This window comes from Atta colombica, unplaced genomic scaffold, assembly GCF_001594045.1.
Source record: "Atta colombica isolate Treedump-2 unplaced genomic scaffold, Acol1.0 scaffold254, whole genome shotgun sequence".
In the NCBI taxonomy this organism is placed as follows: domain Eukaryota; kingdom Metazoa; phylum Arthropoda; class Insecta; order Hymenoptera; family Formicidae; genus Atta; species Atta colombica.
In genome coordinates this window covers 2,174,356-2,190,290 of record NW_017259353.1, presented here as the reverse complement: position 1 = coordinate 2,190,290, position 15,935 = coordinate 2,174,356, and the positions used below count along the sequence as shown (strand labels likewise).

The 15,935-nt window shown below is 33.7% G+C and overlaps 1 protein-coding gene across 2 annotated transcripts in view; it reads left to right on the top strand.

Annotated features, from left to right (window-relative positions):
• The window catches only part of LOC108689036 (diacylglycerol O-acyltransferase 1), a 102,866-nt gene that overhangs the window by 18,946 nt on the left and 67,985 nt on the right, over nucleotides 1–15,935 (top strand). For both annotated transcript variants that reach the window (XM_018195632.1, XM_018195631.1), the window contains exon 3: nucleotides 5,736–5,830. In XM_018195632.1, the coding sequence (XP_018051121.1) occupies nucleotides 5,736–5,830 (95 nt within the window). The remainder of the gene's footprint in view (nucleotides 1–5,735; nucleotides 5,831–15,935) is intronic.

Below are 15,935 nucleotides of genomic sequence, written 5' to 3'. Positions count from 1 at the left end.
ACAGACTGTTAAACTTTTGAGTTTCGAAGTTGTATATTTTTAATTTAAGATATATAATATTTGCAAGATAAGTTAAAGCGAGCATAGCAACGTCGCAAAGAGAGAGATGTTTAAATTAGATATAAATTCTATTATATATCGAGCGAGATAATTTATGCTTATCATTTTGATAATTTAATTTATTTCAGCGCTTGTTGTAAAATTTATGTGCTTTTTAATACAAATTATTTGATTGACTTATCAATATTGTATAGACGGTTACTTTTGCAATATGCTGCCAATGAGAGAAAGAAAGGAGAGTATGAATAATAGCAAATTAATTTAAGAGTGGCAGAATGAAGCGGAACTGACCGCGCGCGCGCGTTCTTTGCCTTTTTCAATTGAATTAGCTTGTAGCGATGGCCACGAACCAGTACTTACGAATTCAATGTTCAAATAATTTAAGCTTGAATATTTTTTTATATTTTATTCATAAATTTGCATCTTGATGTAAAATATCAATAATAAATTAGGTTGAATCAAGATCGCATTGTCACAGAACTAATAATTTTCTTACGTGCATTGATATACTATTGCTAGATCCGCGACTCTTTCTCTTCTTCTGGATCTTTTGCAGGATATTGTGCTCAGAGGAGTAAGCTATCTTCTTCTTCCAAGGGTAAGAGAGAAGCGTAAGCGTTGTCCATGAATAATTTCAACGAGATTTTTATCACTGTTGTAAACTCTCGGCCTCGCGTCCGGCCGCTCCTGAGGGCGCGTAACAGAAATTTATCACGCTCGTTAAGCGCAGAAAAACTTTCGAGCGAACTTTTGCGACGTAATTGCTCGAGGTAGCCTCGACACGCGCTTCGTACGAGCCCGAAACAAGCGCAGTTACAAACGGCCGTAAACGATTATGTTCGAATCCAAAGCATTTTAGCATTCAATGCCTTTAATTTGCTACACTGAAAAAATTTACTAAATCTTAATAATATTTCTTTGAATAGTGGTAAGTGAACATTTACTTACAATAAATAAATATTTATTCAATGAAATCAATTATAGTTAAATCAAATTAATAGTTTTTGTATCAAATAAATATGTTTACATTTAATAAATATTTATTTATTGTTGTTAGAACTATAAAAACAAATATTTATTAAAATTTAATATTGTTTTTCAATGCTGCTTAGATAATCCAGTTTTACAATGAGTAATATTTAAAAATTATATTTGTACAATGGATAAATATATATTTCTGAGCAGTTAGTTTAATAAAATGTTTTGATGAATTGAATAATTGATATGAATCTCGTATCAATCTTTATCTTGAGGTGGAGAATGAATGTTTGGATTCGTAATTTAGATAGGTATATTTAGAGCTATATATCTAACAGTGTAGGGATACACTTCCAATTAATACGTACGTCGTGTTTCAACGCGCTTTGTATGATATAACGTTCAATCGGCTAGATAATTTCGTATATAATCGCGTCACCACTTAATTAACTTCGGCACTTCCGAATGAACACTTCGAAGAAATCGTAACCATTTAATGCAGTCTGCGTTCTCGACTGATTCGTTTCAGCCGGTAAAAAGACTTTTCCAGACTTGATTCGTGAAGAACAAGAGCAAGCGACAGCCGAATCGCGAGGATGAGACTGTCGACACGATTTTGCTGGGATCGAGATTAATCGATGGGATGAGGGTGGGAAAGGGAAAAGAGTAGATTGGCGACTGAAAAAAAGCACGTCGGTAAGAAAACGGGTAGATGCTTCTCTACGAAGTGAGTGAAAAAAGGCAGCGAAAGAGCTCAATTAATCGAACTCTCGACGAAAGACTCTCTCGCTATCGATAAAAGTCCACGGAGGTGGGTAAAGGAAGTTACTGAAGTTTCTTGATGCTTTGTATTTCGTATCCATTGTGCGGATTGTTCGTAAAACTTTTTCAGAAATTTTTCATGCAATTATAATTTATGCAATTTGAGATACGAATGTGCGTTTATTTCAAGGCACGATTTCGTCGATCTTTATTATTTTCTACACATTATCACGACTTAGTTCTTAATATAAAAATGTGCAAGAATTATTAAATCTCTCTCTTGGAAAATTATTATACTTCTTGCGGTTATAAATGGAGCAACAAATAAGAAGAGATGGATAAGACAAACAAGTAAAGTAGGACAATTAATTTGTTTTCTTGATTTTCAAAACGCTCTGCTAAAATTTGTAGGAATTATAAATATTTTTATGTTCAATTTATGTAATGGAAAGATACTTGAATTTTTTTTTATTTTTTTTCGCGTAATCAAATTTTCTCGAAATATTAAAAATAAAGATTAATATTATTGAACTCCAGTCGTGATATAACATATTAAAAATCAATCTGTGATTTTCTAGATATTGATATTATCTCTCAATAATAATTATAATAATAATTATATATTATCTTGCTTTATCAATCATTTTTAAAAAACTCTTGCATTGTATCAGAATACAGAACTCTTTGATTGTTTTTATCTAGATTACAGAGTTCTGTAGTTATTTATTATAACGTAGAAAGAATTAACGTTACTGGAAATTTAATAGTTCTCAATATTGAATATTTTGTTTCGTATATTATACGCATGATATTTTTTTTTAAATAAATCAATATTGAGAAGAAAATAGCGAGGAGCAAAATGAAGAGATAAATTGATTTGTAAGAAAAGAATAGAGATGCTATGTATAAGTTATAATGGATTTATTAAACATATGGAATATGACATATGAAATCATTAATAATCATATTTTAAATAAATTATTATTTACAGCTTTAGAAAAGATCGTTAATAAATTTTAGACGTTAATAATCGTATTTTATCGGGATAAATAAATAAATGTTAACCTGCGCCCCTTTCACTTTCTCCTTGAGAACAATTCATCTCTCCTCACCGAGCCAATCCTTAAAACGAACCTTCAGGCCATACCATTAATTTCAGAGAAGAAAAATCATCTTCGGCATTTTTTACAATCATAGAAGTGAGAAAGACGTCTCGTTTCGCGCGTATACTTAATATTTAATGCGAATCGTTCACGCGCTCACATTTTCATTCGGCCTGTCCCATATTGGTGCCATAACTCTTGCTCCAATCTGGACCTCCGTGCGCTCTCGTACCCACCGAGAGTCACCCCCGACGTTTCCCTCTTACCACGTTCGACGTGAAATTGGGGATTTTATCGTGACGCTGTATTAACGAACTCTGGCGGACGAGCGTGGATTTAACGGGCAGATCAAGATGGCTATTCCCGCTGGGGAAGAAATTTAATATCGTTTCTGCTCACGTCTCGAAGCGATGAGTTTCGATAAGTGCGATATCCCCTTAACTTTCTACTCGAAAAATGTTTTATGAGATCTCATCCACTATGTGTATACACATATCGAAGCCGGATCGGTTTAATCATCAGCACTCAACGATTGTTTCCTTTTTCACTGATGAATCTTTCCGTTTCGCTGAAATGAATATTTTATGAGTACGAATGAATTATCACCTAACAGTTTTTTTTCTTTTTGACGTTTTGACTCTTTTTTATACTACGTTAATGGAATGTAAAAAACTCCAAAGTTTTGTCTTTCGAAATATTTGGACACACTGTTGCATCTCCTATTAAATATTTGACTTTGATAAATTAGTTTGAATAAAATAAAATGATTGATTGAGATTGATTTTCTATAATTAATTAATTTTTTCCGCATATTATACGGTCATATATAAAGCGGTAAACTTTAATTGACTTAAACGTTGCTATATCAAAATTGGAATTTACATTATTTGTATTGTATGTTGCATTATTTATGTGCGTATCGACATATGTGAAGATATTTTCACAAATTATTATCGATCGGCTGTCACATGATGCGTTGCATCAATTAATTATGAACGAGATTCGTCTTTTTTCCATGCTATTGTTCAATTACCGTAACTGCGTTAATATAGTTTCCGCAGAAAACTAGGTCGGTGATTGCGTCCCAATAAATATTGTCTATTTGAAACAAATCGCGTCGACTTCGAATACTTTAATTACTTGACTTATAAGCCTCGTTTATTATCGTTAACTGTACGACCTGACGTGTACGATCTGAAGCCATTAGTGTGCAATGCCACCTTTTTTTCGGTTGATACACTTATCTCACGCGTTGCTCAAGAAAATAATGTTTTTGATGGCTTAGATCGATACCCATCGTAAATTGCATTTTCAGACTAATATAGTGATAAGACACGTTGAATGTATTCTTATGAACACAACAGTGATAATAGCCGTCAAATACATTTGTCTATTTCATCAAAATAAATGAGAAGGTTATTTTCATCATCAAATGCATGTTACAAATTATCATACATTACACAAATTGTCTTCACTCACTATAATTTTGACTTTATCACATTGATATTTATAAACAAAACGTATTAAATTTATGCAAATTCTATTTGAATATTCCGTACAGCTTTTGTAATCAATATATAGATTTTTATAGTATACGGACAAACATAACTTAATTGAATATCGTAGTTTAGCATATATCCCATTTGTTTATTATGTTATCAGACACGTCCTATTTCTGCATAACTCCGTTTGATTTACGTGCAGAAATTAATGATTCGTGTGCGCGCAGAAAGTGCCATTTTACGAAATTGCCAATAAATAATCCGGCACGATTTAGTCAGTCGGCATCGTTTATAATATTTTCCGACGTGCGCCATCAAAATAAATCACAGATTCACATCAAGATCGCAGTCAATCATGGGACAGACGTTTTCTGCATTTCCATTGAGTCGACTTTCCAGGAAAATCGTTTTATTTCCTAGCATGAGCTTCCCTCCCTTTACGCGGTGCGATGCGACAGTTATTATTTATCTCAAGAACAAAGACCTGCTCCCTTTATTTTCTTTTGTTCCTTCCTCAACCATTTCTGAAGAAGAGATCTTACCAGAGACAGACTATAATAATGAAGCGTTTGCTTCTTCGGTTTGCATCACGCTTAGTACGCCAACCATGAAAAACTAAAGATTATAATTGAAAACGTGCCGCGTTTTATCTTTATTTATTCTTTGTTGCTCGATTTTATTTTCCTTTTAATACAACAAGATAGCTGCATATCTCTTCAAATATAAATAAATTTATCGACGGTGATTTTATTTTGCATGCACAAAAACACAATTTAATCGTCTGTAATATATTTCTGTAATTTATTTCTTTTCACGTGTATACCATTTGTATTATTACAATTAATATTATGTCGGTTTTGTTATCGTATTATTTAACTGCAAATTATTGTAATTATTAACCTTCCGTCTGCAATGATATTTTTACTCCCTCCATTCAGCTCAAGTTTTTTTACTGTTTTAAGCTTTTAAAAAATAAAAAAATTATAGTTATTTTTCAATATTTTTAGACATTATATTATGTATATTATGTATTTTTAACAACATATTTATAAAAAAATTTTTTAGTAACATATTTTAGAAGAGGAAATCGGACTTCTTTATTTCAGAGAAATCCAAAAGTAAAATTTTGTTTTTACAGAAAAAAATCAGAGTTGCAGAGAGACAGAGGGTTAAGTCATTATTACTTGTTAAGAATTTCTATTGGAAATTATTTATATTTTAAATTAATTAAGAAAAAATATCCCATTAATAATTAATGATATAAAATGTCTCAAAAAAAAATAATTATAATATATCATAAATAATAAAAGTATTTTATTCTGTATTGCAGATATGGAATCAGAGTGGATCCCTGGCAATGGTTTCTTTTCCTTAGCGGCAAGAATGATGGCGGCGAAGAATATCCTTCGTTGTTGCTGATCTGCTGTAAGTAAAACTGCCGATATGTCATTTTATATTCGTTCAACAGATCAGAAAGGAAACAAAACTGTCAATGTTCATGGCCTCGATTACAAAATGATCGACATTTATTGTAAGACTTTCGTCAATGTCGATATAAACGAAAGTATGTCAACTGGAAAAATATTGATTGCGCATCTTACGTTTAACAGCGTGATTTGTATTTTTCAAGACAGCTTTTTAAATTCTATCACTACAGAATATTTTAATAATGCTGAAAATTATTTCTACGATTGTAAAAAATGTATTAAGCAAAACAAGATTAGCAACAATAAAACTGTAGAAACAGAAAATTATTTAAATTATTAAATTAAATATTAGGAAAATTGTTAAATTGTATCGCAATATGCATAGAAATTCGTATTATCTCATACGATATCTATTCATTGAGTATTTAAAATGAAAAGCTGACTGGTTCGCAATAGCTTTTCGCTGTAAAAATCTATAAAATTGAGCTCCATCGGTGAGAGAAGGAAGGAAACTATGCCGGACTCTAAATTCCACTTTTATTGTCGCGGGTCGTGGTCGGTCCACGTTGATTCTCTAGTATCCGCGGTAATTCAATTTCACCATTTTCTGGTCATATTTTTTTTATTTAATCTATACGTAATGTGAATATCCATCGATATTCTCGCTTTTAAACTCAGCTATAATGACTCATATAACTTTATCGCTAAGGATAAAAGAAACGGGAACAATACAAAACGTCGAGAAAATAATGAATAATAGTTTGAGAATTCAAAGTCAAACTCTATCTTCTCTTGGCAGCTGATCATAGATAACGTTCAAGCAGAAATAAAAGTTAATAAAAAAAAGAATAGGGAGAATACATTAAAATTGTTCGGAGTGAAATGAAGAGAGGAGTGCGGGATAACGTCGGTGATGCTGATACGAGATGGGAGGGAAAATGAAGTCTGTTTCTGTCTGGCAGAAACTCAGCTCCTGTTTTAGTTATCTCGTTATGACTTGCGTATTGCAAAATTACAAAAAGGTGAAAACAATTTGGCGGGATAATTCCCTATCTCCCCAGGATCGATTCTGAATGTTTCTCTAGGTGTTTATTTCAGAGAGTATTCGAGTGTTTTTGTAATGTAGAAGTACAATTTGCTTCTATTATATAATGCTGGAAAAACTAATGCAGACGAATCTTTTTCGTAATTTATTTTCTGATTGTGTTAGAACAAACATGAGTAAGATGATCATCTTACCCAAGTTTACCCTATATAATATGCTTGCGGAATTATTACGTTTTGTTCAAAGATTCCAATATCTAATACGTATGTTTTTTCTATTTCGTCAAATTATTTTATACTACTATATAGCAATAGTAAGTTTATATTTAATTAAGTTAAATATAAATATACATATAAGAAAAATGTTCGAGAAGTTAATATTTTTGCTGACATTTAGATTTTACATTTCAGTCACTAACAATATCGCACAACATTCATTGTGAGTAGAATTTCAGTATCATTCCCAGTAGAATTCAAGCTCGTTAGCTTTTGTGACGTAATGTTTTTAGTCTAGACTTTTTAAAGTGGGTCGAAATTCAACGAGTCTCGCGTGAAGCATAAATTTTAAAGCACGCAAGGCATCGTTCCTTTAAATAGCGAACATATTCCTCGCGTATTGTCCCCTTAGTGCCGCATAGTGTGCTCGCTTGTTGCGTTTTCATCCGAGGTTGCAACGCCATAACTTACATACGTGCAACAATCGCGTACGTGCAGTTTTAAATGCGGATTGCACGCACAATGGTTGCAAATTAGCAGCTACAACAGGAAGAAAGATCACGAAAAGTTCTGAAATATTAATAATGCGAAAAAAAGAATTATAATAACGTAGGTGCCTTCTTTTGGACGAACTAACTAACATCTTTTAAAATTCATTAAAGAGTTATTTATCTTATTTATTATAATATACCCACAAGTTATTTATTTCGTTAAAGAGTTATTTTATTTATCAAATAATTTTTCGTGATATTTAATCGTGATATTATTACAGTATTAAAAATATAATATTTGATTTTCTATATTCATTTTACACAAAAAAGTAATGAATAATGTTTATAAAAATAATATTATTTTTTATTTAATCTCTTTGGCGTTAAAATCGATTCTATCTGGAGGAATTACTCTTTTAGTCTTGAAGTCGTTCGAAAAGAGATTCTTGTATAATTTCCATATAGTTATAGTTTTCCTAATAGTCTCAATCCCCAGTGCAGATTGAACGCGGGCGGCTTACGTCGACTAAGCCGCTATGGAGGGTTGCATCATTTACACATAAGGGAGCGTAATACTCATGGGAAACTACGGCTAATAGTTCCCATATTTTAGAATCTGCGTCGAGCGCCGTCGTTCCTACCAACGGTAAATTCGTTTCCTTTTTATATAACCAACTCGACCTTGTTTCTGTCTGCCTCCATGAAGGGTCGGATAGAATATGTTTCGTTATCCCTATTTTATGCGACCCTTCTCATAATAATTTTCATAGCGAGCTAGCCTAAATTACCTTTTAAAAATACAATACAAGGCTTCTCGCAATGGCCGTTTAGTTATTAAAATATTAATTATTTTCGAGTATCAGATATTCGCTCAGCTAGATTCATTATACAGAAAAGGAATACATTTTTTCATTCGCATCTGTTTTATGGATCTATCTCTCTTTACTTCGGCATTATTAAAACTTTAGTCGCGTTATTTATAACGGAAACGACATAAATAACTGTTTGAGCGGATTCCGATAAATGGCTACAAAAAATGTCGGATTCGAGAACAATATGCTCAATTAAAATTTTGTTGCGGATATTTTTCGACAATTAATGCAGAAACACTAGACTAATAAAGCGTGTGTAGTTTGTTATAAACATGAAGAGTATTTATAAGGTTTATTTTCTGTAGTTAAATAAATGGTTGGAAACTATTAGAATTTAAAGTGAGGTAGATATATATTGATATTTGGAGAAAGCGAGAAAGAGAATTTTAGTTTAGTGTAGGAATAAAAAATTTGTAATTTTTCATTTACGTATTCCTTTATCAGATGCAGTATTTGATTTGTTTGATCAATATTTTGTGATTATTATTATATTAATATCTTTTAACACATTTAATATGTATTTAATATGTATTTAATATGTATTTATTAAGATAAAAACGAAAGTGAATATAAAATCATTATTCATTATCAGAATTATTAATCCATTTATCTCTTTCGCATTTCGTTTTTCAGTAAAAATAAATTTATGCGTTGATTTGATTATAACTGGATCTTATTGAAAATATTAAAATAAACTTTCTTAGTGATCATTTATGCAGATTTGCTCCAATTTCGGACAGTTATAGATGCAGGTTATACGTTTTGAAATAAGAACGCTTTGATTTAACAATGACAGAATCGAGAATAAAGAAAGATCTTGATAAATATATCGTTTCACTTTTTGCTCTTCGGGTTTTTGCTCCCAGGATTTCCAGGGTAAGGAAATGGACCTTGCCAGGGAACCGTGTATGCGGCTGTCCGTTCGGTGGTTTTCCGGAAGTTCCGGGATGGGAAGTTCTAGGGTAACTTAAAGTTAACTATAACTCAATGCTCGTAGCCCTTACGCTGTATAACGAGTCTGGGACTAAATGTGAAAGGGTACGCCGACCGGCGACCACCGACCATCCAGCCAACCGCCATGATAGCTCACTGGGTTTGTTCTCATAACGTCTGCTACACTGTCGGCGCCCAGCCGCAGTGTATCTTACTCTCTGTTCGCCGAGTGTTAAGACTGAATCCAGCGAGATTTGCATGCCGTGCCTGTGAATTTCGCACGCTGAGCGCTAAAACAACCACGCTGAGGTAAAGCAATTAACGATGTCCACCATAGCTGTCAATCCCCCTGCGTCACACGTTGTAATGGCATTTCGCAAAAGAATCTACTACCGAAATACCGACGTATAATGGTCTCGTCGCTTTAGATTACAGTTACAATTAGATATAATATTTTTCATGCATAAACCGCGTTAAATTGTTGGAGAATATTATTCAGAAACTCTGCTACATTTACGTAAAATGAATATTTTGACGATACTTTTTTTCTTCTTAATTTCCCCTTTTAGTTTTCTCTCGGAATAATTGGTTCGCATGTCATTTTACGCAGACGGTTTTAAGCGAATTTTGCATTCAGCTTAATATTCGAAACAATTATCACTTTTTCCTCATCTCTTATCCAGAATGCTATCAAAATTGTGCAAGAATGAATTTCACGAGAGGTGAAATTTTAAAAGGACCGATGCGATTGCGAACTAGGCGTTGGAATGAGAGAATTTGCGCGATAGAGATCGTTTTCGCGTTAATTTCGAAAGGCGAATTTCCGGGCCAAGTTTTCATGCCGGGTGTGATGTTGTATGTTTCGCCGTTCGCGCTGGTCATTAAAGCGCAGAATGGGAAATGGAGCAACGGGTCGTATGAATTACTTAATCCGCGCACGAGCAGCACGGCGTGCAAGTAATCGAATCAAATGTGAGATTGCCCTCACGAAATCCCTCCGCACGCATTCCCTATCTGTGCATCCCTCCCATTTATTATCTATGTGCTCGACCCAGCTAACGTAGACTTATTATAAGTGCGCATCGACCGAACTATTATGGACCTTTTTTTATCTCTCCACCTGTGCGTTTCTGATTAAAGGTCTGGCGGTTTGGCGTACCATTATCTTTCCGCATGATTTTCTTTTTCTCGTTACAAAAATCAGGAAGATGTATTGATATATAGAATGTAACTATCAATACATGCACAAAATATTTCGCTGGAAATTATTTGAGATTGAAAATTACGATTTTGCATACATTATAAAGAAAAAATACGTACACACGGAGAAAATGGTTTTGCTGAAATATTCAAGAATTTAGCTAGATATAGATTTGAAAATAATTTTGTTAGATCATCAAAATTTCTAGATAAACATTCAAACAGAAAAAATTTTAACATTCTAGCAGTCAGTTTGAGTGTGCTATCTAGAAATTTTGATGATCTAACAAAATTATTTTCAAATTTGTATCTATTATAGCTAAATTTTTGAATGCAAAATCGTTCTCTTCGTGTATGATAAATATCATTCATTAAAAAAGTAATTGAATAAGCTTATCATTAATTGAAAAAATAATTAATAGTTTTTGAATATATAGAATAATTTTTGAATATATAAATATTGGAAAAGTATTTTGAAACTTAGAGACAGGAGTAGATAGAGTATGAAAAATTCAGCTTTCAGAACTCGCAGACAGAAAACAGACAGTGAAAAGATAGAACTCTGTATTTTCTATTTACAAGATTTCTTCCATAGAAATTTTATGAATTTTAAGAATTTAAAAGATTAGATAAAAAAAATATCTATTTCACTTTGGTACGTTTGTTATATTAATCAGGTACAATTATAGACTATTTAGAGATCTTGTTTAAAGTGAAATACTACCATAAGATATTAAGAATATTATGAGTTTTTTTTATGGCCATAATAAGATTTAGAGGTAAAAGGCTTGGAAAATGTCATTCAGTGCTGTTTTAGAATTGCATTTATAAATCTCTTCTGTGTGTTGCTTGAAGATGAAAACAGGGTAGCGTCGGTTAAAGCTCGCGGAAGCCTCCGTTCGGGCGATGACGCGAGCCCACTCCTGGATTAAGGAGGTATAAAGAAAGATAGAGTGGAAAAAGGACTTGTTGGTAAGAGGGTGGGAAGTGGAGACTTGGAGAGTGAAAAGAAAGAGCGAAAGAAAGGTGGCGTTGTGTATACGTTATATCTATATACAGAACCCACTAAAGTCGGAAGACGAGGTATGAAAAGAGGCGATTTTCCGTCCGCGGTTTACGTTGCCTTTTTATTGCCAGTCAGTAGAGCGGCGGTGTCGCCACCACCGTCACCCAAAGGCATCGTCGAGAGTAGCCTGAACTACGCGCGTCGAGTGCTAATTACGAATAATTATGAGTGCTAATTAAGAGTCCTTTGTCGCGATGGCGCATAACTATGCGTCAACGTATGATACACGACGCTTTTATGACCAATATAAAATCTGTGTTAACGCCCGAGACGTCATAAAAATAATCGGTTTAAAGTCTGCGTTAAAAAAGCCATTTAACAATAAATTAAATGCTTTTTAAATGATACGTATAATAGCCATCGTTTTTCCGTAATTAAAATATACACGATTTATAATACCCATTGACTTATCATCCATAAATCGATCTTTTTATTCACGCTTGAATTTTCATCCAATTCCACCGATGAAACACAAACAAGAAATTGAATTAATAAAACGGAAATAATAACCGACTTATTATTAAAAGAAGTATATCTTGCGACAATTTTCGCGTTAACTTTAATTACTGTATTAGCGAAGAGGGTTGAAGACGCTGCAAAATAAGACGCGCCACTGCGCCTACTTGGCGTCAAACTTTCATGAAACACGTTGAAAGAATGTCGCCAACTCGATGTCAGAATCTAATTAAGATCCGCCCCAGACGGGATTTTATCTCTCTTTCTCTCTCATCTTCGCCATCTCGGACGACGAGTTTTCGCGAGCTGCACCATGTAACCGGGCGTCTTCTCACCCGAGCGACGCGGCGACTCGCAGCCGCCCGAGACATCAGCTAGGAGAGATAGGAGAGACTAGAAAAAGTAAAAGTCTTAATTAGTTAGCGGCTGAGATCAGAGATCGAGGGTGGAAGGTCGATTGCCTTCAAGCCCGGTGCACGCTCGCTATCATTGTCTGTTTCACACTACATTCGTATGCTCGATTCTCGGTCTTCTTTTCTTCTCTCTCTCTCTCTCTCTCTCTCTCTCTCTCTCTCTCTCTCTCTCTCTCTCTCTCTTCCTTCTCCGATAAAACCTCGGAAAAATTTCATCCCGTTAACGCGATGGCCTCGTCGTTATGTGGCAGATTACTGTAATCCATTGAGGCGTCATCCTTGCTTCACGTGAAATACATGTGCCGCAAAGGTACTTTCTTTCGTTTACATTTAGCTTTTGACGCGGCAAAATTTACAGATGCGAGAAATATTTCCCTTAATACATCTTCTAGAGGAATAAATTTTTTTAAATAAAATCGACTCTCTGGACCTATCAATATTGTAAGCACTGTTTAGCACTTCATTAGTGTTTATTCATCTATATTCATTACATGCAATTACTTCCATTTTTATTTATAATTAAGATAAAATAAACTCGAAGTATTCAATTTTTGCAAGCATAACGCATGCTATTTTTTATGATAATATTTACTTGTTTAATCATTAGAAATGCTTACATATGAAAAGTTCAAATTTATTCTGCAAATATTCAGATGGTGATTTAAGTTAAAATGCGAAAAATAAAATAAAAAAGCGATTTTGTTTTCATACAAATTCGGTCGTAATAAAACTTTCAATGTAAATTACAATTTTGAATGTAGCTAAAAGATTATGAATATAAAAGTTATAATTTTCTAATATCTCTCTCTCTTTCTTTTTTGATACATAAAGTGCTTTTTTTATTATGGCAATAACTTTTCTGTTGCATCGATATTTTTATTTACTTTTATTGGATCTTATAACGTACTGCACGACAAACATTAAGAATAAACAAAAGCATTGTCAAATAGATCGAAATATTTCATCGATTTTTCGATGCTGACATTCCCTGGCATTTGTGCAATAAAATGCACTCGGACTGTCGGTCGCGCAATGCCGTTTGTAGCATTGAAATCGGCGTATCATTTACGATGATCGTCCATCATTCGTAAATCCAACCCGTTCCCGAAACGTGAAACAAACCCGTCACGTGTGAAACATTGTTTTCGGGATATCAAATGGAGTTTAAGGAGATCAAAGAAAAAATGCATAAATCCTTGACGAAATTACGCAACGCAATTCATCGCGGCTCGGTTTGCTACGCGCGATTTGTCTGTGTGTGGACCATTAAACTCCCGCACTCTCATACTCCCCCCCCTCTCGTCATAGCCATTTTTTCCTCATATAATTTCTCTCGGATGAAGCGAACTCTGAGAGCTTTCGCGATCATGCCCCGCGGTCGGTGTGAAAAACTGGGCGAATTTCCACGACGAAAAGGGTTCCATTAATATCTATTAGCGAACCGTGCTCGACATCAGCCGGATTTATACATTCCTCGTTGTTCCCCTCGCCCTTCCTTCTCCTCGATTTTAAATCCCTTTTTGAATCTCCTATTCACCGGCATATCGTTGAAGAACAGGAAAAAGATACAAGAGAACGAGCGAAGAAAATCATAGAAGATTCTGAAATATGAGATGTCATTTGTTTTCATTAATTAACGCTAAATTAGAGTGCCAGACACCGAAACTGATACATTTTCCGCTTTATTAATATTCCGACAACACAATCCCTCGCATTTACCAGTTTTCACTTTTGCGTAAATATTTCGTCACCTGTTCTATTATGAGGAAGACAAGAGGAATTTCGTTGCCTCGCGATGCTGTTCAAGCTCTATTTCTGGACTTCTGAGCATAGATCGATTGGAAGGGTTTACAAGTTATACTCAGAAGATACATAACGAAATTCCATCAAAAGTTTTGCAGATCTTTTTAAATTGCAGGACATTTCAAATTAGAGAAGACAGTTTAATGCCGATTTTATTTTTAATTTTACAGGTATATTCGAATTTTTGCAAATGTATTGTGTAACTTTATATAAAATTTTATTTGCTACAAAATGAATTCATTGATATTATAAATATTACTCAATAATTTATTGTTAAAGTAACTTGCATATTCACCGCAGCATTTAAAATTTTTTATTTGTGCTTATTTAATCCCTTTTTTATATCTCGTGTATTTCGAACGTTACATAAATATAAAGACGCGATCAAGGTATTTTTATTGGCGTATCTTATTCACCGTTTGAGCTAAAGAGATTGTTTTCGTCGCTTTATTTCAATCCTCTTATCAAAGCGGCTGTGCTTCCAATTTCCCGGGCGCTTTTATGCACTTTGAACGATGCGCTTAATTCACCGAATAAACGCCTCTGCGTTTTTTCTCCCGTACGGCCGCGCGCACATAATTTGCTCGAAAAAGCGGCCCTACGACTCATCCCTGTCGAGGCTAAAAAGCAGCGGTGACTTGCGAAGCATATTCGAATTCAAAGGGTCGTAATTAATCGACGTGAGCATGTTGTAACAATCGTCGCTAAACTTTCGTCTACCACCATGAAATGGGTTTCGATCCTGTACGGTTTTGAATTTCTTTTTATGCACGGCAATGAGATTCAAAAAATAAATGACATAATAGAAAGCTGAAAAAACATTTGCGCGCACAAGAATAAATGATGTATGCATGTGTATACATCGAAAATCGAATCGAAAACGGTATTAACGTTTTACATTCGCTTTTTTATTTCGGTTTATTATACTTTTCACAAGTGATTATTTTTCGTTACGCATTTGTTATCATGGAATAACAGTGGAATATATTGACACTGATGTAAATTTCAATGCACGTTCCAGTAGACAACAAGTAAACGGGTTTGATAATCCTCTTGCGTAGCATTTGTTGTCATAAATCAAATTAACGTAGAAATTCGTAGGGAAAACGTGAAAACGTTTATTCAGCTATAAAATCATAATAGCATCATATCGGAGTATATCATAAAATAGTAAAATCTCAAATAAGCTTTCAGTTGTTTAATTGATTAAAAGAATATAAAAGCATATGATTTATCATATGTAACTTTTATATTTTTTCCTTTTATCATAATCCGAGCGTGTGTTTACAATTAGTTTTATTATACTTTATTTTTTATTTTATGGTAAACCCTATATTGAAACGTTTGTTTCATTAGTTAAGAATTCTATCAATAGTGAAAGTGACTTGATTTTCTAGTAGAATGACAGTGAGATAGAGAAGTTTACATGACACAGAAATTACTGTAGAGCCTCTAATTGTGACTAATGCATTCTTAATTGCCTGATTTACATTTTGCACGCTTTAGCGTGCGACTTCTTTTCTTTGTTAACAAAAATTAATTTAGGATTAGCATACCAGAGCTCAGCGCAACGTTTACGTACTTAATAAGAGCTGCAGAAGCAAAAATA